Here is a 22,495-nt window from a genome sequence, read left to right as displayed (position 1 = left end):
CATCACGCTACCTGACTTCAAACTATACTACAAGACTACAGTAACCAAAACAGCATGGTACTGGTACCAAAACAGAGATCTAGACCAATGGAACAGAACAGGGCCCTTAGAAATAATACCACACATCTACAGCCATCTGATCTTTGACAAACCTGAGAGAAGCAAGAAATGGGGAAAGGATTCCCTATTTAATAAATGGTGCTGGGAAAATTGGCTAGCCATAAGTAGCAAGCTGAAACTGGATCCTTTCCTTACTCCTTATCCAAAGATTAATTCAAGATGGATTAGAGACTTAAATGTTAGACCTAAAACCATAAAAACCTTAGATGAAAACCTAAGTAATACCATTCAGGACATAGGCATGGGCAAGGACTTCATGTCTAAAACACCAAAAGCCATGGCCACAAAACCAAAATAGACAAACGGGATCTAATTAAACTAAAGAGCTTCTGCACAGCAAAAGAAACTACCATCAGAGTGAACAGGCAATGTAAAGAATGGGAGAAAATTTTTGCAATCTACTCATCCGACAAAGGGCTAATATCCAGAATCTAGAAAGAACTCAAACAAATATACAAGAAAAAAACAAACAATCCCATCAAAAAGTGGGCAAAGGATATGAACAGACATTTCTCAAAAGAAGACATTCATACAGCCAACAGACACATGAAAAAATGCTCATCATCACTCGCCATCAGAGAAATGCAAATCAAAGCCACAATGAGATACCATCTCACACCAGTTAGAATAGCAATCATTAAAAAGTCAGGAAACAACAGGTGTTGGAGAGGATGTGGAGAAATAGGATCACTTTTACACTGTTGGTGGGATTGTAAACTAGTTCAACCATTATGGAAAACAGTATGGCAATTCCTCAAGGATCTAGAACTAGATGTACCATATGACCTAGCCTTCCCACTACTGGGTATATACCCAACGGATTATAAATCATGCTGCTATAAAGACACATGCACACGTATGTTTATTGCGGCACTATTCACAATAGCAAAGACTTGGAATCAACCCAAATGTCCATCTGTGACAGACTGGATTAAGAAAATGTGGCACATGTACACCATGGAATACTATGCAGCCATAAAAAAGGATGAGTTTGTGTTCTTTGTAGGGACACGGATGCAGCTGGAAACCATCATTCTTAGCAAACTATCACAAGAAGAGAAAACCAAACACCGCATGTTCTCACTCATAGGTGGGAACTGAACAATGAGATCACTTGGACTCGGGAAGGGAAACATCACACAATGGGGCCTATCATGGGGAGGGGGGAGGGGGGAGGGATTGCATTGGGAGTTATACCTGATATAAATGATGAATTGATGGGTGCTGACGAGTTGATGGGTGCAGCACACCAACATGGCACAAGTATACATATGTGACAAACCTGCACATTATGCACATGTACCCTAGAACTTAAAGTATAATAAAATAAATAGATAAATAAATAAATTCTATTTCTACATAAAAAAAAAGTCAAGCACTGCATGAATAATAATAGTAGGGATAACTAGTTTAGATGTGGGAGTCAGGGAAGGTCTCTTTGAAGAAGTAACTATTCAATTAAGACCAAAGAATGGATGATATTTGGCAAAATATAGGGGGAAGAACATCTTGGACAGAAGGAATACATGTGCCAAGACCGTAAGGTCGAAGGATCATGGCTTGACAAGCTGAAGCAAAAGCAAGTGTCACTGAAGCACAATCAGAGCAAGAGATTAGGAGATGAATCTGGAAAGGTAGGCAGGACCTTTTTAGGCTGTGCCAAGATTTTTTTTCTTCCACTTTGAAAGTAATGGGAAATCTTAAATCCCTACAAAAGAGAAAAGAAATATTTTAAATTATGTTTTAAAAAGATCGACTCTTGCATATAAGAGACATGTACTATTATATAAGGCATAAGACTTCTTCTACAAGAGACATGTACAAGCATATTAATCATAATACTATTGTTAATAACAAAAATTGAAAATCTAAATGCTTACCAATGGATAAATAACCTGTGATACATATGTGTGTGTGTGTGTGTGTGTGTGTGTGTGTGTGTGTGTGTGTATGTATATCATAGTTTATATATATAATGACAATGGACTAGTTGGTAGCAGTGAAAAGAAATAAGAATAGTTATATGCACAATGGACTAAACAGATGTAATGTTGAACAAAAGATGCAAGTGACAGAAGATCATCCAGGATGATTTCATCTATTTAAAGTTAAAAACACACAAAGCTAAAAAATACTATTTTAAAATATATTAATAAGTACAAAATCCAGAATAGTAGTTATCTCAGATGATGGGATACCCTGAGATATAGGAGAGAATACAGAGGACTTCAAAAATAAAATAATATGCTTTTTCTATGGCTGAGTGGTATATATATGGGTGATTATGGTATTATTATTTGTATCTTATATATGTTTTATAAATGCTCTTTTTGGCTACTCACTATTTAATAAAAATTTAATTCCTTGTTGTTACACTGAGAATGAGCAGGAAAAATTGGGGAAACCAACTAGGAAGCTATTGCAAACAGTATAGGCAAGAAATGTTGGAGGTTTGGGTTAGAATGCCATAATCAAGATGTAGATAAGTGAGTGGATTTTAAGGCAGAACTGACAGGCAGAGTAGAAATCACAAGTGAATGCTTTATCATTCAAAAGCAAATGTGACATGAATGTCTTAAGGACTCATAATAAGATGCCCAACAGTGACTCTTCTATCCTACAAAATGGCTGAAGAAATGTAGAACTAATAATTTACATTGCTATAATTTATTGAGCTCTTACTATGTACTAGGCTCTATTCTGGATACATAACATATCACATTATTATTCCAGTTTAATAAATGAAAAAAATTAAAGCTTAAAAACATTTAGCAACTAATTCAACATTTCACAGCTCATAAATGGCAGATTCATGAAATAAATTCATATCAATTTTATTCCTTTCTCAGATATGTATAGAGGCTGGACAATTGCATTCCTATAAGGCATATTACTTCAAAATGTAGCATAAAATCTGGTATCTTATATTAGCTACACAAAGAACTTTAAGTTGGAATAAAATTAATTTAAGTGGATTCTGATACTATGAAAACACAGAAGTATTGGTTTATCAAGAAGTAATCCTGTGCATATTTGAAGTTTGGCACCTAATTGTTACTAAAACATGTTTTCTGAAGAATTGTAACTGACCTCTTTTCTTTATCCTTGAATGTGACAGAATCTCTTTGAGAATTTGCCTCCTTAGATGACGTGTCACTCAAATCATTACCTTAAAAAGAAAAGAGTGTTTTTCCATAATTAACAACTGACATAAAATTTATCTGGTAAACTAATGAGGTTTAACCTTTAACATTGTTTAGTTAGTGAATTATCATAGAAGAACATCTTTATTTCACATATGGTATCTGAGAATTAACTTATCAGAACAAAGTGGGAATTACAGGAGCAGAGAATGTTCTTACATTGTCAGAAATGATTTTTATTTATTTGAAGCATAAAGCTGCATACATTTGTTCTTTATTCTATTCTATCCTTTTTTTTTAATAAGATTGATTGTTGCAAAATGTAAACTTTGAAACAATGAAGTGACTACGACCAAATATGGTACACAATACAAGCTAAATAATAAATGGGCCCTCATAAAGTAGGGCAATAAAAAAAGCTGCATATTTTCAAGTAACAAATTTATTAAAACAAATATTCAGCTGGGGCATGTTAGGCAGATTGTAGTCATCCCCCTCTCATTCCCATTACCCACCTTTTTTGTCCAACTAATCTATTCCACAGAGAAACACAAAGAGCAATTATTCATTCTTCCTTGTAACTTATTTTTATTTTATAATATTTGCTTTCTTAATATTAAAAAATGCTTCTTTTAGGACATTTACAAAATACACAAAAGTGTACAGAAGGAAACAATCACCCATAATTCCACCACCTAAAGATAACAACTAGTAATATATTGATGCATTTCTTTATGGGCTTTTATATAAAGACATAAATTATATAAAAACATAATATTTTAAAATTTAAACCTAAATAGAAAACTAAAAACAGAGTTGGGTGCTTATCCTGCTTCTTAGGCCTGTCTTGATTTTGTTGCATCATAATTTATTAAGTCATTCATCCCTTGTTGGAATTCAAATAATTGTTTTATGATTGTAAATAATTCTGCTATGAATAAACCTCCTTGTGCATAAATCTTTCTATGCTTCTCTGATTATTTATTTATAATAATTTTCTAGAATAAAAGATAGTAGAGCAGAGTATATGGATATTTTTAGCATATAGCGTCAAATAGTTCACCAAGAAAAGTTCAATTTTTTATCACCCACTTCAACATCCCTTATTCCATAGATCCTTTAAGTGTTCTTCCCCTTCTGCTACTACCAAAGATGAAAAAAATAATATATATATATAATATATATATATATTTTTATTATACTTTAAGTTCTGGGATACATGTGCAGAACATGCAGGTTTGTTACATAGGCATACATGTGCCATGGTGGTTTGCTGCATTAATCAACCCGTCGTTGACATTAGGTATTTCTCCTAATGCTATCTCTCCCTTTGTCCCCCACCCCCGACAGGCCCCAGTGTATGATGTTCCCTGCTTGTGCCCATATGTTCTCATTGTTCAACTCCAACTTATGAGTGAGAATATTTGGTATTTGGTTTTCTGTTCTTGTGTTAGTTTGCTGAGAATGGTTTCCAGCTTCATCCATGTCACTGCAAAGGACATGAACTCATGCATAGTATTCCATGGTGTATATGTGCCACATTTTCCTTATCCAGTCTATCATTGATGGGCATTTGGGTTGGTTCCAAGTCTTTGCTATTGTGATTAGTGCTACAATAAACATACATGTGCATGTTTCCTTATAGTAGAATGGTTTATAATCCTTTGGGTATATATCCAGTAATGGGATTGCTGAGTCAAATGATATTTCTGGTTTCAGATCCTTGAGGAAACACCACACTGTCTTCCACAATGGTTGAACTGATTTACACTCCCACCAACAGTGTAAAAGCATTCCTATTTCTCCACATCCTCTCCACATCCTCTCCAGCATTGCTGAGTCTCTCCCACAGACTCTGGCTGAGCGACGGATGAAAGAAGTATGCGGACACAGGTATTTTGCCTGACTGCACAGCTAGGGAACCACATGGCTCAGCACTGCTGACCAGAGTCCAGCAGCCAAGAGAGTGCAGCCCCAATAAGCTGGCAATGCTCACATTTATTTAGTACAGATTTAATGACAAAGGCTTGGAGCAAACACGATTTGTGGTAATAAACTTTGTCAACCCCGAGTAGACAGAAGTCCCTGCATGCGAATGATTAAAGGCTGGTTTTAGGACATGAATAAAATGTTATTTAGATAAACTCCTCTACATTCCTTTGTACCTACGCCCTCTGCCCCGGGTAAGAACAGCTGCCTTCAGCTCATTCTTCCCTGAAGCTTTGCAAAACCCCCTGATCTTCCAAGAAGATTTGAATCTTTCCCTATAATTTCTCCCACCACCATGACCAATCTCCTACATCTCCCCCTTTTCTGTTTTTTGCATCAGGTTTTGTGCAGAAACAGGTTTGTCAGGCACAGCGGTTATAATTCTCATTCCGGCTTTGTATCCTAGAATTAGTAAATAACATAAGACAAAAATGAATGTAATCAGTATCATTCTTTTCCAATCAAGGAGTGACCCCTAGGAGTGGGGGTCTATCCAGAAGAGATGTCCTTGCACATCCTTCCATATGGCTGTTTGTTGGGCATGTAGATCTATGGCGTTTAGGGATTCTAGAATTTTAAATTGCCTTATGTCTGCTATTAAATTATCATGTAAGTTTCCCCAGAGGTGTTGTTTCACCTCATCCCAACTATTTATTGATTGATTCCAAGATAGAGAGGTGACACAGATATGCTAATGCTCCCAGTCACAGTTTAATTGCTGTCAGAATGCCAGTGCATCTTGCCACTCCTCTACATATTCCAAGGCAGCCTCAAGGCTTGCAGGCGTGCAAGAATCTTTTGATCTATACCCTGCTGTAAGAGAAGTTCATTAGACACATTTTTTGCCAAGTTATCTACAGAGGTAGCTGTTTGTACTGATTCAGTAATAGAGGCCACAACAACAATAGCAGTTGCCAAGATGACTATGGCTGAGATGTTAAAGGCTATAAGTGTGCCTATGAGTCTTTTGGGTCTGACCTGGGACAGGGCATGTTCTAAGGTGACAAGGGCAGAGGAACCTTGTCAATCATGTGTCAAATTGACTGGTAGGAATGCCTCAGATTTTCTCCTTAATACCATGACACTAGTAATATTTTAATTAGATATATTGTAATTAGTGATACATGAGGTGAACCAAGCATGTCCCTGCACTCAGGTCACAAACTTGGAGTTTTGGGGTGTAATGGAAATATTAGTTCCCATAAGGAAAACATATGGATGGGTAGTGCAAATCAGGCACTGATCTGTGTGATTATGAATGACAGTCATAGTATAATTGTTACTGGAATTATGATATGTCCCATGCCAGATATTAAGGGAGGTGCTAAGATGTCCCAAGTGCCATAAAGTGTCTTGGGGTGGCATCTACTTTACTTGGGGTCTGGGATATCTCATCTCCCCATTGGCCCAAATCATAGGGGAATGGGATGTGACTACAAAACTGTGATTGATACCACAATGGATGTGGACATCAGTATGGTCACCCCGCAAATGTGTGGGGGAAAGAGATCAGACTGTTACTGTGTCTACGTAGAAAAAGGAAGACATAAGAAACTCCATTTTGACCTGTACTAAGAAAAATTCTTCTGCCTTAGGATGCTGTTAATCTGTAACCCTAGCCCCAACCCTGTGCTTGCAGAAACGTGCTGTATTGACTCAAGGTTTAATGGATTTAGGGCTGTGCAGGATGTGCTTTGTCAAAATCATGTTTGCAGGCAGTATGCTTGGAAAAAGTCATCGCCATTCTCCATTCTCAAGTACCCAGGGACACAATGCACTGTGGAAGGCTGCAGGGACCTTTGCTCAAGAAAGCCTGGGTATTGTCCAAGGTTTCCCCCTACTGAGACAGCCTGATACATGGTCTTGTGAGAAGGGAAAGACCTGACCATATCCCAGCCCAACACCCGCAAAGGGTCAGTGCTGAGGAGGATTAGTGAAAGAGGAAGGTCTCTTTGCGGTTGAGATAAGAGGAAGGCATCTGTCTCCTGCTTGTCCCTGGGAATAGAATGTCTCAGTGTAAAACCTGATCATACATTCTGTTTACTGAGATAGGAGAAAACCGCCTTATGGCTGGAGGTGAGACATGCTGGGAGCAATACTGCTCTTTACGGCATTGAGATGTTCGTGTAAAGTCAAACATAAATCTGGCCTACATGCACGAGGGACAGCACCTTTCCTTAAACTTACTTATGACACAGGGTCCTTTGCTCATATGTTTTCCTGCTGACCCTCTCCCCACCAATACCCTATAGTTCTGTCACATCCCCCTCGCCAGGATAGTAGAGATAGTGATCAATAAATACTGAAGGAACTCAGAGACCATTGCCGGTGCAGGCCCTCACTTTCTGAGCGCCGGTCCCCTGGGCCCACTTTTCTTCCTCTATACTTTGTCTCTCTGTCTTATTTCTTTTCTCAGTCTCTCATCTCCACCTTGCGAGAAATATCCACAGGTGTGGAAGGGCAGGCCCCCTTCAAAATGGCCATGGGAGCTCCAGTCTAAGATGTTATAATTGCCTAACTGGAAGCTACGGGCTTGTCCCCTGTGACAGACCTCCCAGCTAAAGTGGAATCCATTACTTTTCCAGCTTTGTTCTTCAGCACAGGAAGGAATGTTTGGGAAGGTGGCATTGGTTGTGTTGCCTGGTTTGAGCTTACCTGCCACCAACAATGTTAAGGCATTTCCTTTGCCATGATGTAGCCATAATTGTATTTGGGCAGGTACACAGTAAGGGTTAGAACTTTTATAACTTACATACAGTGGGAGGATAGTGGAGTGATATATAGTGTTAACTGGCACCTTAGTCCAATGTGTGTCATTAATAAGAGACCCCACTGGAGGTAAGTCAATCCCTCCTAGCCAAGCAGTTATGTTATTAGAGACTGGGAAGGAGGTGTCTGCCCAAGTAACAGAGCAGAAGAAAGGTGGATCTAAGAGATGAGCCCAATAGAGAGTAGCAGGTGCGGATTGCAGGCAGAGTGAGAGAACAAGAAGGGTTAATACCCTATGAGAGTTGCAAGGTACAATAGAAAGCATATCAAGGAATAAATTATCTGGAGTGAATTGTGTCTGTGTCTGGAGCAGGATTCACTCAGCCTCCTGAGCTGTCTTCTTCAGCATCTCCCAGGTAATGTCTGGGGCTTGTGTTGTCCGAGGAAGCCGCACCATCTGGGACTGCGGGTCCTGCAGGGACATTTCCTCCATTTCTGGTACCGGGTTGGGTCCTAGCTCGCCATGGTATGGTTTTATGCATTGTGCTGGAATCCAAAGAGGATCTGAGGGGGTGTGAACACAAGCATATCCTCTTCCCCATGTTAGCAATTCATTTGGACCACACCATACATTAATATTTACATCTTTCCATAAAACCACAAGTTTTAATGTTTTGAGGGGCTTTAGTAAAACGCTTTTTTATGGCTGATTGAAATTTATCATCTAAATTTTAAAAATTAAGGGTAAATAAGGTTTGTGCTAGCAGTATTGAAGGGTTTTTACTCATATTCTCCCCGTTTTTTTCTGAGCATATTTTTAGGAGTGGAATGGATATGTTCTACTATGGCCTGTCCTTGGGGATTATATGGGATGCATGTGGAATGTTGGATGTTCTATGTGGGACAGAATTGTTGAAATTGTGAGCTGGCATAAGCTGGACCATTATCAGTTTTAATTTTTGTGGGACACCACATAAACACAAAAGTTAAAAGAAGATGTTTAATAACATATTGGGTGGACTCTCCAGGAAGACCATGAGCACTCATTGAGAACTGGTATCAACAGATACATGTACATATCTTAGTTTTCCAAATTCAGGGATGTGTAACATCTGTTTGCCATAACTGATTAGGTTCTATTCCTCTAGGGTTAACACCTGTTGAAGGAGGGGACATGTCTGTGAGCTGGCAATCTGGGAATTGCTGGATAACTTGTTTAGCAAGTCTCTGGGTAAGTTGAAATTGTTTAGATCAGTTTCTCCAATTTTGGTGGAAAAATAGATGCGATTGGGTGGTTTGGTCAAGCAGTGACGTCATAACTTGCAGGTCTCCTTGATCATTGCCATAAGCCAATGGGGCAAGCAGTGAGCTGTGGGGTTGAATACGTGTGATAAAAATAGGATGTGTACGTTGATCCAGCAATTGCTGAAGTCGGAGAAAAAGTAAATGCAGGGTGGGCTTGAGCATGGACTTAATGAGGGCTGTTTCAAGGTTCTGCAATAAATAGAGTAAGCAGAGTCACTAACAATACTGATGGGCTAAGCAGACTAGGTCTCCAGGGATGATATTAAAGTTCCAACCTCAGCTTTCTGAGTGTCAGTAAATCCAGGATGAATGAGGAAATCAGGCAATCTCTGCCAAATAGCTCCTTTTCCATTTTTACCAGAGCCATAAGGAAAAAGCCTTAAAGCATTAGGTATGGGGGAGTGAACTACTTTTGTAGGCACAACTAAAGAGTATGAGATAAGAACTGAATTAGTTTCTCAGCAGGAATGGCATGTCCTATATGGCCTACATAATCAGAGAGTGCTGTCTAAAGATCTAGAGACAGGGGAAACAAGCTTTGAATTGCCTTTTACTCAAAGGAATTCTGATGACATCAGGGTTATAACCTAGCAACTGATTGCATCATCTGTGGCCTGTATAGATGACTTTACTAACTAGCTGGATATAGGGGGATAATGTTTTAGTCATGGTATGTGAGTAAAAAAACCCATTCTAGAAAGTGCAGCCCTGGGGCTATCTGTCCTACTAATCCTGTTGGGGAATGTTTAGTAGGGAAAACAAACAATTGAATTGAATATTGTGGGTCTATGCAATCTAGTTGCCTCTGAGCAATAGCTTGCTCTATTTCCTCAATTTCTCTTTTTGCTGCAGGAGTTAAATACATGGGAGAGTCTAGGGCTGTATTGCCCTGTAGGATAGGAAACAGGATTTGTAACTTATCAGTAGTTATGCCCGAGGTGGGGTAAAGCCAATTAATATCACCCAGTAATTTTTTATAATCATTTAAGGTGTGTAAGTTGCTAGTGTTTAATTTAACCTTTTGAGGTCTCACTGACCGGGAAGTTAGTATGTATCCAAGATATTTCCAAGGAGAGGAAAATTGTACTTTTTCAGGTGCTATAATTAAACCTCTTAACTGTGCATTCTTTATAATGGAGGCATATAAACTTAAAACTATTGGCTCTGTTGGGGCTGCTAGTAAAATATCATCCATAAAATGAATAATCTTGCAATTAGGAAATTCTTTTCTACTGGGGAACAAAGCCTGATTTACATGATACTGACACATAGTAGGACTGTTCAGTATCCCTTGAGGAGCACTTTCCAATGAAGTTGGTGAGCTGACCTTTCATTATTGATAGCTGGTATGGTAAAGGCAAATTTTTCTCTGTCCTGTTCTGCAAGGGGGATAGTATAGAAGTCATCCTTTAAGTCAGTAACAACTAGAGGCCAATCTTCAGGAATTGCCATGGGGGAAGGGAGGCCCTGTTGAAGAGGCCCCATAGGCTGCAAATTAGCATTGATATCCTGTAAATCATGCAAAAGTCTCCATTTGCCAGATCTTTTGGGAATGACGAAAATGGGTGAATTCCAAAGGGTGTTTGATGGTTCTATATGGCCAACTTTTAATTGCTCCTCAACTAATCCATGGGCTCTTTGTAACTTCTCTTCCTTTAAAGGTCACTGTTCTACCCAAATAGGATTTTGAGAGAGCTACATCAGGGGTAGAGGAGGAATAACGCCATTACTAGAAAGAGGTCTGCAAAGTGACCTCAATTAACCCTCTTTAAATGGGCTAGTGATTCCATTTTCTTAAATGCTTTTTCTTATCTCTTTATAAGTGTCAAAAGAAATGGGTTCATATACCTGACTGTCTTGTCAATCTTGCATTATCAGGCAGGCTAAGAGCTCCCCTTCTAATGCTGCTTGCCTAAGACAGGGTACCAAAGCTGTAGTGTATCCCTTGTCTTTTTTTCCAATTTACAGGAGGGGGCTCAGGAAAAACCTCTGTTTTCTCTTTGCTATTTTTGCCTGGTAATGGCTGGGCTGAACGAGAAGGAGGAGGTGGTAAGGTAGGTGATGGTTCCTCCTCCCTTCCCTTTTTAGGCTCTTCTGTGTAGAGCAGACCAAAGCAGCCCTAACTAAAGCCCATAATATTAGAGACGTTACTGGGATCCATTGCCCTTGTGCATGATGTTGTTTAAAATTTCTCCCCACTTGTTCCCAGAGCTCTATGTCTAGCTTACCCTCTTCCAGGAACCATGGGTTATGGGACACAACAGTTTGCATTAGGTTCCTTAATTAAGCCTGTGAAACCGAGGCTCTGTCAGCTTTAAGCAGCTGTGAGAGGCAAAGCCAGCTGGACTTCTGGGTTGGGTGGGGACTTGAAGAACTTTTCTGTGGCTAGCTAGAGGTTTGTAAAATGCACCAGTGTTCTGTAAAAATACACCCATCAGTGCTCTGTGGCTAGCTAGAGGTATGTAAAATGGACCAATCAGCACTCTGTAAAAATGCACCAATCAGTGCTCTGTGGCTAGCTAGAGGTTTGTAAAATGGACCAATTAGCATACTGTAAAATGGACCAATCAGTGCTCTGTAAAATGGACCAATCAGCACTCTGTAAAATGGATCAATCCACAGGACATGGGCAGGGACAAAAAAGGGAACAAAAGCTGGCCACCCCAGCCAGCAGCGGCAACCCGCTTGGGTCCCCTTCCATGTTGTGGAAGCTTTGTTCTTTCACTCTTCACAATAAATCTTGCTGCTGCTCACTCTTTGGGTCCGTGCCACCTTTAAGGGCTGTAACACTCACTGCGAAGGTCCGTGGCTTCATTCTTGAAGTCAGCGAGACCATGAACCTACCAGAAGGAACCAACTCCAGACACAGCTGTTTCAATACTTTTATATACTTTTGCTGTTGAGCTGATAACTGTTGTCCCATGATGAAACCCTAGCCTGAACAATTCCCTCAAACTTGGAAATCCCGAGCATGCAGCAATGACTTACTGACTTACTGACAGCACAGTCTCTTTACCTTCATTTTTGAGGGTTCCAACGCGATCCATTGCAGCACTCCTTGCACAAGGCACCACCCACTGAGTCTGTCCTGCAGACTCTGGCTGACTGACAGATGAAAAAAGTATGCTGACACAGGTTGCCTGACAGCGTGGCTAGGGGACCACACAGCTCAGCACTACCAACAAGAGTCCAGTAGCCGAGAGAGTGCAGCCCCAATAAGCTGGCAATAATCGCATTTATTTAGTACAGATTTAATGACAAAGGCTTGGAACAAACAATTTGTGGGTAATGAACGTTGTTGACCCCCTGAATTGAGAGCAGTCCTGTGTGCGAATGATCAAAGGTCTGTTTTAGGACAACATGAGTAAACAAGATATTTAGATAAACTCCTCTATGTTCCTTTGTACCTATGCCCTTTGACCCTGGGTAAGAAAAGCTGCCTTCAGTTCATTCTTCCCCGAAGCTTTGCAAAACCTCCTGGCCTTCCAAGAAGGTTGGGAACACAGTACGTGTTGTTTCCTGACTTTTTAATGGTAACCATTCTAACTGGCATGAGATGGTAGGTATCTCATTGTGGCTTTGATTTGCATTTCTCTGATGACCAGTGATGATGAGCTTTTTTTCATGTTCGATGGCTGCATAAATGTCTTCTTTTAAGAAGTGTCTGTTCATATCTTTTACCCACTTTTTGATGGGGTTGTTTTTTTGTTCTTGTAAATTTAAGTTCCTTGTGGATTCTGGATATTAGCCCTTTGTCAGAGGCACAGATTGCAAATTTTTTTTCCCAATCTGTAGGTTGTCTATTCACTCTGATGATAGTTTCTTTTGCTGTGCAGAAACTCTTTGGTTTAATTAGATACTATTTGTCAATTTTGGCTTTTGTTGCCACTGCTTTTGGTGTCTTAGTTGTGATGTCTTTGCCCATGCCTGTGTCCTGAATGGTATTGCCTAGGTTTTCTTCTAGGGTTTTTATGGTTTTTAGGTCTGACATTTAAGTTTTTAATCCACCTTGAGTTAATTTTTGTATACAGTGTAAGAAAGGAGTCCAGTTTCTGTTTTCTGCATATGGGTAGCCAGTTTTTGTGACATCATTTATTAAATAGAGAATCCTTTCCCCATTGCTTGTTTTTGTCAGGTTTGCCAAAGATCTGTTGGTTGTAGATGTATGGTGTTATTTCTGAGGCTCCTGTTCTGTTCCACTGGTCTATACATCTGTTTTGGTACCAGTACCATGCTGTTTTGGTTACTGTAAGCCTTGTAGTACAGTTTGAAGTCAGGTAGTGTGATGCCTCCAGCTTTTTCTTTTTGCTTAGGACTGTCTTAGCTATAAAGGTTCTTTTTTTGGTTTCATATGAAATTTAAAAAGTAGTGTTTTTCTAATTCTGTGAAGAAAGTCAATGGTAGCTTGATAGGAATAGCATTGAATCTATAAATTACTTTGGGCAGTGTGGCCATTTTCACGATATTGATTCTTCCTATCCATGAGCATGGAATGTTTTTCCTTTTGTTTGTCCTCTCTTATTTCCTTGAGCAGCAGTTTGTAGTTCTCCTTGAAGAGGTCCTTCACATCCATTGTAAGTTGTATTCCTAGGTATTTTATTTTCTTTGTAGCAATTGTCAATAAGAGTTCACTCATGATTTGGCTGTTTGTCTATTATTGGTGTACAAGAATGTTTGTGATTTTTGCACATTGATTTTGTATCCTGAGACTTTGCTGAAGTTCCTTATCAGCTTAAGGAGTTTTAGGGCTGAGACAATGGGTTTTCTAAGTGTACAATCCTGTCATTTGCAAACAGAGGCAATTTGACATCCTCTCTTCGTATTTGAATACAGTTTATTTCTTTCTCTTGCCTGATTGCCCTGGCCAGAACTTCCAATACTATGTTGAATAGGAGTGGTGAGAGAGGGCATTATTGTCTTGTGCCAGTTTTCAAGGGGAATACTTCCAGCTTTTGCTCATTCAGTATGCCATTGGCTGTGGGTTTGTCACAAATAGCTATTATTTTGAGATATGTTCCATCAATACCTAGTTTATTGAGTGTTTTTAGCATGAAGGTGTGTTGAATTATACTGAAGGCCTTTTTTGCATCTATTGAGATAATCACATGATTTTTGACATTGGTTCTGTTTATGTGATGGATTATGTTTATTCATTTGCATATGTTGGACCAGCCTTGCATTGCAGGGATGAAGCTGACTTGATCATTGTGGATAAGCTTTCTGGTGTGCTGCTGGATTCAGTTTGCCAGTATTTTATTGAGGATTTTTGCATTGATATTCAGCAGGGATATTGGCCTGAAACTTTCTTTTTTTGTTGCATCTCTGCCAGATTTTGGTATCAGGATGATGCTGGCTTCATAAAATGAGTTAAAGAGGAGTCCCTATTTTCTATTGTTTGGAATAATTTCAGAAAAAGTGGTACCAGCTCCTCTTTGTACCTCTGCTAGAATTCAGATGTCAATCTGTCTGGTTCTGGGCTTTTTTTGGTTAATAGGTTATTGATTACTGTCTCAATTTCAGAACTTTTTATTGGTCTATTCAGGGATTCAACTTCTTCCTGGTTTAGTCTTGGGAGAGTGTATGTCTCCAGGAATGTATTCATTTCTTTTAGATTTTCTAGTTTATTTGCATAGAGGTGTTTATAGTATTCTCTGATGATAGTTTGTATTCCTGTGGGATCAGTGGTGATATCCCTTTCATCATTTTTTATTGTGTCTATTTGATTCTTCTCTCTTTTCTTCTATCAGAATATAGCTGTCTATTTTGCTTTTTTTTTTTTTTTTTTTTTTTTTTTTTGAAAAACCAGCTCCTGGATTCACTGATTTTTTGAAGGGTTTTCATGTCTCTATTTCCTTCAGTTCTGCTCTGATTTTAGTTATTTCTTGCCTTCTGCTAGCTTTTGAATGTGTTTGTTTGCTCTTGCTTCTCTAGTTTTTAATTGTGATGTTAGGGTGTTGATTTTAGATCTTTCCTGCTTTCTGTCTTGGGCATTTAGTGCTACACATTTTAAAACACTCTTTAAACTGCTTTAAAGAGTGATTTAAAGCAGTTTAACACTGCTTTAGCTGTGTCCCAGTGATTCTGGAAGGTTGTGTCTTTGTTCTCATTCATTTTAAAAAAGTTAGTCATTTATGTTATTTACCCAGGTAACAATTTCATTATTTACCCAGTAGACATTCAGAGGCAGGTTGTTCAGTTTCCATGTAGTTGTGTGGATTTGTGTCAGTTTGTTAATCCTGAGTTCTACCTTGATTGCACTGTGGTCTGAGAGACTGTTATAATTTCCATCATTTTTCATTTGCTGAGGAGTGTTTTACTTCCAATTATGTGGTCAATTTTAGAATAAGTGTGATGTGGTGCTGAGAAGAATGTATAGTTTGTTGATTTGGGATGGAGAGTTCTGCAGATGTGTACTAGGCCCACTTGGTCCAGAGTTGAGTTCAAGTCCTGAATATCCTGGTGAATTTTCTGTCTTGTTGATCTAATATGGAGTGTGGGGTGTTAAAGTCACCCACTATTATTGTGTCAGAGTCTAAGTCTCTTTGTAGGTCTCTAAGAACTTGCTTTATGAATCTGGGTGCTCCTGTATTGGATGCATATATATTTAGGATAGTTAGCTCTTCTTGTTGCATTGATCCCTTTACCACGATGTAATGCCCTTTTTTGTCTCTTTCGATCTTTGTTGGTTTAAAGTCTGTTTTATCAGATATGAGGGTTAAAACCCCTGCTTTTCTTTTCTTTTTTTCCTTTCCATTTGCTTTGTAGATCTCCCTCCATTCCTTTATTTTGAGCCTATGTGTGTCTTTGCACATGAGATGGGTCTCCTGAATACAGCACACCGATGGGTCTTGACTCTTTATCCAATGTTCCAGTCTGTGTCTTTTAATTGGGGCATTTAGCCCATTTACATTTAAGATTAATATTGTTATGTGTGAATTTGATCATATCAATATAATGCTAGCTGGTTATTTTGCCCACTAGTTGGTGTAGTTTCTTCATAGTGTCGATGGTCTTTACAATTTGGTATGTTTTTGGAGCAGTTGGTACTAGTTTTCCCTTTCCACATTTAGCGCTTCCTTCAGGAGTTCTTGTAAGGCAGGTCTGGTGGTGACCAAATTTCTCAGTATACGCTTATCTGTAAAGGATTTTATTTCTCCTTCACTTATGAAGCTTAGTTTGGCTGGATATTAAATTCTGGGTTGGGACTAGGAAGTTCCAAGATGACCAAATAGGAACAGCTCGTCTGCAGCTCCCAGCATGAGCAATGCAGAAGATGGGTGATTTCTGCATATCCAACTGAGGTACCGGGTTCATCTCACTGGGGCTTGTCAGACAGTGGGTGCAGCCCAAGGAGCAGGGTAGGGCATCGCCTCACCCAGGAAGCACAAGGGGTCATGGAATTCCCTTTCTTAGCAAAGGGAGGCCATGACAGATGGTAGCTGGAAAATCGGGACACTCTCACCCTAATACTGCACTTTTCCAATGGCCTTAGCAAATGGCACACCATGAGATTATATCCTGCACCTGGCTTGGAGGGTCCCACACCCATGGGACTCACTCACTGCTAGCACAGCAGTCTGAGATCGAACTGCAAGGTAGCAGCAAGACTGGGAGAGGGGTGTCCACAATTGCTGAGGCTTGAGTAGGTGAATAAAGTGGCCAGGAAGCTTGAATTGGGTGGCGCCCAACACAGTTCAAGGAGGCTTGCCTACCTCTGTAGACTCCACCTGTGTCAGCAGGGTATAGCTGAAAAAAGGCAGTAGAAACTTCTGCAGACTTAAAAGTCCCTGTCTGACAGCTTTGAAGAGACTAGTGCTTCTCCCAGCATGGAGTTTGAGATCTGAGAATGGACAGACTGCCTCCTCAACTGAGTCCCTGACCCCTGAGAAGCCTAACTGGGAGACATTTCCCAGTAGGGGCTGATTGACACTTCATAGGGCCAGGTGCCCCTCTGAGACAAAGCTTCCAGAAGAAGGATCAGATAGCAACATTTGCTGTTCTGCATTATTTGCTGTTCTGCAGCCTCCACTGGTTATATCCAGGCAAACAGGGTCTGCAGTGGACTTCCAGCAAATTCCAACAGACCTGCAGTTGAGGGTCCTGACTGTTAGAAGGAAAACTAACAAACAGAAAGGACATCCACACCAAAACCCCATCTGTATGTCACCATCATCAAAGACCAAAGGTAGATAAAACCACAAAGATGAGGAGAAACCAGAGCAGAAAAGCTGAAAATTCTAAAAATGAGAGTGCCTCTTCTCCTTCAAAGGAATGCAGCTCCTTGCCAGCAACAGAACAAAGCTGGACAGAGAATGACTTTGATGAGTTGATAGAAGAAGGCTTCAGAAGATTGGTAATAACAAACTTCTCTGAGCTAAAGGAGGATGTTTGAAACCATCACAAAGAAGCTAAAAACCTTGAAAAAAGATTAGACTAATGGCTAACTAGAATAAACAGTGTAGAGAAGTTCTTAAATGACCTGATGGAGCTGAAAACCATGGCACAATAACTATGTGATGCATGCATAAGCTTCAGTAGCCAATTTGATCAAGTGGAAGAAAGGGTATCAGTGACTGAAGATCAAATGAATGAAATGAAGCGAGAAGTTTAAAGAGTAAAAAGAAATGAACAAAGCCTCCAAGAAATATGAGACTATGTGAAAAGACCAAATCTACATCTGATTGGTGCACCTGAAAGTGACAGGCAGAATGGAACCAAGTCGGAAAACACTCTTTGGGATATTATTCAGGAGAACTTCCCCAACCTAGTGAGGCAGGCCAACATTCAAATTCAGAAAATACAGAGAACGTCACAAAGATACTCCACAAGAAGAGCAACTCCAAGACACATAATTGTCAGATTCACCAAAGTTGAAATGAAGGAAAAATTGTAAAGGGCAGCCAGAGAGAAAGGTCAGGTTACGCACAAAGGGAAGTCCATCAGACAAACAGTGGACTTCTTGGCAGAAACTCTACAAGCCAGAAGAGAGTGGGGGCCAATATTCAACATTCTTAAAGAAAAGAATTGTCAATCCAGAATTTCATATCCAGCCAAACTAAGCTTCCAAAGGGAAGGAGAAATAAAATCCTTTACAGACAAGCATACGCTGAGAGATTTGGTTGCCATCAGGCCTGCCTTACAAGAGCTGCTGAAAGAAGCACTAAACATGGAAAGGAACAACTGGTACCAGCCACTGCAAAAACATGCCAAATTGTAAAGACCATCAATGCTAGGAAGAAACTATATCAACTAAGTAGCAAAATAACCAGCTAAATTCATAATGACATGATCAAATTCACACATAACAATACTAACCTTAAATGTAAATGGGTTAAATGCTCCAATTAAAAACACGACTGGCAAATTGGATAAAGAGTCAAGACCCATCAGTGTGCTGTATTCAGGAGACCCATCTCACATGCAGAGACACACAGAGGCTCAAAATAGAGGGATGGAGGAAGATCTACCAAGCAAATGGAAAACAAAAAAAGGCAGGGGTTGCAATCCTAGTCTCTGATGAAACAGACTTTAAACAAACAAAGATCAAAAGAGACAAGGACATTACATAATGATAAAGGGATCAATTCAACCAGAAGAGCTAACTATCCTAAATATATATGCACCCATTACAGGAGAGCCCAGATTCATAAAGCAAGTCCTTAGAGACATACAAAGAGACTTAGACTCCCACACAATAATAATGGGAGACTTTAACACCCCACTGCCAACATTAGACAGATCACTGAGACAGAAAGTGAATAACGATATCCAGGAATTGAACTCAGCTCTGCACCAAGCAGACCTAATCAACATCTACAGAACTCTCCACCCCAAATCAACAGAATATACATTCTTCTCAGAACATTACACTTATTCCAAAATTGACCACATAGTTGGAAGTAAAGCACTCCTCAGCAAATATAAAAGAACAGAAATTATAACAGTGTCTTCCAGACCACAGTGCAATCAAACTAGAACTCAGGATTAAGAAACTCACTAAAACCGCTCAACTACATGGCAACTGAACAATCTGCTCCTGAATGACTACTGGGTACATAACGAAATGAAGGCAGAAATAAAGACACTCTTTGAAACCAGAAAGACACAACATACCAGAATCTCTGGAACACATTTAAAGCAGTGTGTAGAGGGAAATTTATAGCACTAAGTGCCCACAAGAGAAAGCAGGAAAGATCTAAAATTGACACTTTAACATCACAATTAAAAGAACTAGAGAAGCAAGAGCAAACACATTCAAAAGCTAGCAGAAGGCAAGAAATAACTAAGGTCAGAGCAGAGCTGAAGGAAATAAAGGCACAAAGAACTCTTCAAAAAATGAATCCAGAAGCTGGTTTATTGAAAACATCAACAAAATTGATAGACTGCTAGCAAGACTTATAAAGAAGAAAAGAGAGGACAACCAAATAGATGCAATAAAAATGATAAAGGGGATATCACCACCAATCCCGTAGAAATACAAACTACCATCAGAGAATACTATAAACACCCCTATACAAATGAACTAGAAAATGTAGAAGAAATGGATAAATTCCTGGACACATACACTCTCCCATGACTAAACCAGGAAGAAGTTGAATCCCTGAATAGACCAATAACATGTTCTGAAATTGAGTCAGTAATTAATAGCCTATCAACCAAAAAATGTCCGGGACCAGATGGATTCACAGCAGAATTCTACCAGAGATATACAGAGGAGGTGGTACCATTCCTTCTGAAACTATTCCAATCAATAGAAAATGAGGGAGTTCTCCCTAATTCATTTTATGAGGCCAACATCATCCTGATACCAAAGCCTGGCAGAGACACAACAAAAAAAGAGAATTTTAGACCAATATCCCTGATGAACATCAATGCAAAATCCTCAGTAAAATACTGGCAAACCGAATCCAGCAGCACATCAAAAAACTTATCCACTATGATCAGGTTGGTTTCATCCCTGGGATGCAAGGTTCGTTCAACATATGCAAATCAATAAATGTAATCCATCATATAAACAGAACCAAAGACAAAAGCAACATGATTATCTCAATAGATGCAGAAAAGGCCATTGACAAAATTCAACAGCCCTTCATGCTAAAAACTCTCAATAAACTAGGTATTGATGGGACATAATTCAAAATAGTAAGAGCTATTTATGACAAACTCAGTCAATATCTTACTGAATGGGCAAAAATTGGAAGCATTCCCTATGAAAACTGGCACAAGACAGGAATGCCCTCTCTCACCACTCCTATTCAACACAGTGTTGGAAGTTCTGGCCAGGGCAATCAGGCAAGAGAAAGAAATAAAGGGTACTCAATTAGGAAAAGAGGAAGTCAAACTGTCCTTGTCTACAGATGACATGACTGTATGTTTAGAAAACCCCATCATCTCAGTCCAAAATCTCCTGAAGCTGATAAGCAACTTCAGCAACATCTCAGGATACAAAATCAGTGTGCAAAAATCACAAGCATTCCTATACACCAATAACAGACAAACAGAAAGCCAAGTCATGAATGAACTCCTATTCACAATTGCTTCAAAGAAAATAAAGTACCTAGGAATCCAACTTACAAGGGATGTGAAGGACCTCTTCAAGGAGAACTACAAACCACTGCTCAATGAAATAAAAGAGAACACAAACAAATGGAAGAACATTCCATGCTCATGGATAGGAAGAATCAATATTGTGAAAATGGCCATACTACTCAAGGTAATTTATAGATTTAATGCCATCCTCATCAAGCTACCAGTGACTTTCTTCACAGAATTGGAAAAAATTACTTTAAGATTCATATGAAACCAAAAAGGAGCCCGCATTATGAAGACAATTCTAAGCCAAAAGAAAAAGCTGGAGGCATCAGGCAACCTGACTTCAAACTACACTACAAGGCTACAGTAACCCAAACAGCATGGTACTGGTACCGAAACAGAGATATGGGCAAATGGAATAGAATAGAGCCTGGAAATAATACCACACATCTACAACCATCTGATCTTTGAGAAACCTGACAAAAATAAGAAATGGGGAAAGGATTCACTATTTAATAAATGGTGCTGGGAAAACTGGCTAGCCATAAGTAGGAAGCTGAAACTGGATCCTTTCCTTACATCTTATACAAAAACTAATTCAAGATGCATTAAAGACTTAAATGTTAGACCTAAAACCATAAAAACCCTAGAAGAAAACCTAGGCAATACCATTCAGGATATAGGCATGGGCAAGGACTTCATGACTAAAACACCTAAAGCAATGGCAACAGAAGCCAAAATTGACGAATGGGATCTCATTAAACTAAAGAGCTTCTGCACAGCAAAAGAAACTACCATCAGAGTGAACAGGCAACCTACAGAATGGGAGAAAATTTTTGCAATCTACCCATCTGACAAAGCTGTAATATCCAGAATCTACAAATAACTTAAACAAATTTACAAGAAAAAAATCAAACAATCCCATCAAAAAGTGGGCAAAGGATATGAACAGACACTTCTCAAAAGAAGACATTTATGCAGCCAACAGACACATGAAAAAATGCTTATCATCACTCACCATCAGAGAAATGCAAATCAAACCCACAATGAGATACTATCTCACACCAGTTAGAAGGATGATCATTAAAAAGTCAGGAAACAACAGTTGCTGGAGAGGATGTGGAGAAATAGGAATGCATTTACACTGTTGGTGGGACTTTAAACTAGTTCAACCATTGTGGAAGACAGTATGGTGATTCCTCAAGGATCTATAGCTAGAAATATCATTTGACCCAGCCATCCCATTACTGGGCATATACCCAAAGGATTATAAATCATGCTGCTTTAAAGACACATGCACACATGTTTATTGGGGCAGTATTCACAATAGCAAAGATTTGGAACCAACCCAAATGTCCATCAATTACAGACTTGATTAAGAAAATGTGGCACATATACACCATGGAATACTATGCAGCCATAAAAAAGGATGAGTTCATGTTCTTTGTAGGGACATGGATGAAGTTGGAAACCATCATTCTGAGCAAACTATTGCAAGAACGGTAAACTAAACATCACACGTTCTCACTTATAGGTGGGAATTGAACAATGAGAACACTTGGACACAGGAAGGGGAACATCACACACTGGGGCCTGTCATGGGGTCAGGGGGAGGGAGGAGGGATAGCATTAGGAGATATACCTAATGTAAATGACGAGTTAATGGGTGCAGCACACCAACACAGCACAGGTATACA

The 22,495-nt window shown here is 39.4% G+C and overlaps 1 protein-coding gene across 2 annotated transcripts in view; it reads right to left on the bottom strand.

The window, feature by feature from the left end:
* DNAH14 (dynein axonemal heavy chain 14) overlaps positions 1-22,495 on the bottom strand; it is a 575,377-nt gene that overhangs the window by 228,517 nt on the left and 324,365 nt on the right. For both annotated transcript variants that reach the window (XM_030936505.1, XM_030936506.1), the window contains one exon: positions 3,211-3,289. In XM_030936505.1, coding sequence (XP_030792365.1) covers positions 3,211-3,289 — 79 coding nt within the window. The remainder of the gene's footprint in view (positions 1-3,210; positions 3,290-22,495) is intronic.

This window comes from Rhinopithecus roxellana, chromosome 8, assembly GCF_007565055.1.
Source record: "Rhinopithecus roxellana isolate Shanxi Qingling chromosome 8, ASM756505v1, whole genome shotgun sequence".
In the NCBI taxonomy this organism is placed as follows: Eukaryota; Metazoa; Chordata; class Mammalia; order Primates; family Cercopithecidae; genus Rhinopithecus; species Rhinopithecus roxellana.
The sequence above is the reverse complement of the archived record's forward strand: the minus strand, read 5'-3'. Positions and strand labels throughout refer to the sequence as shown.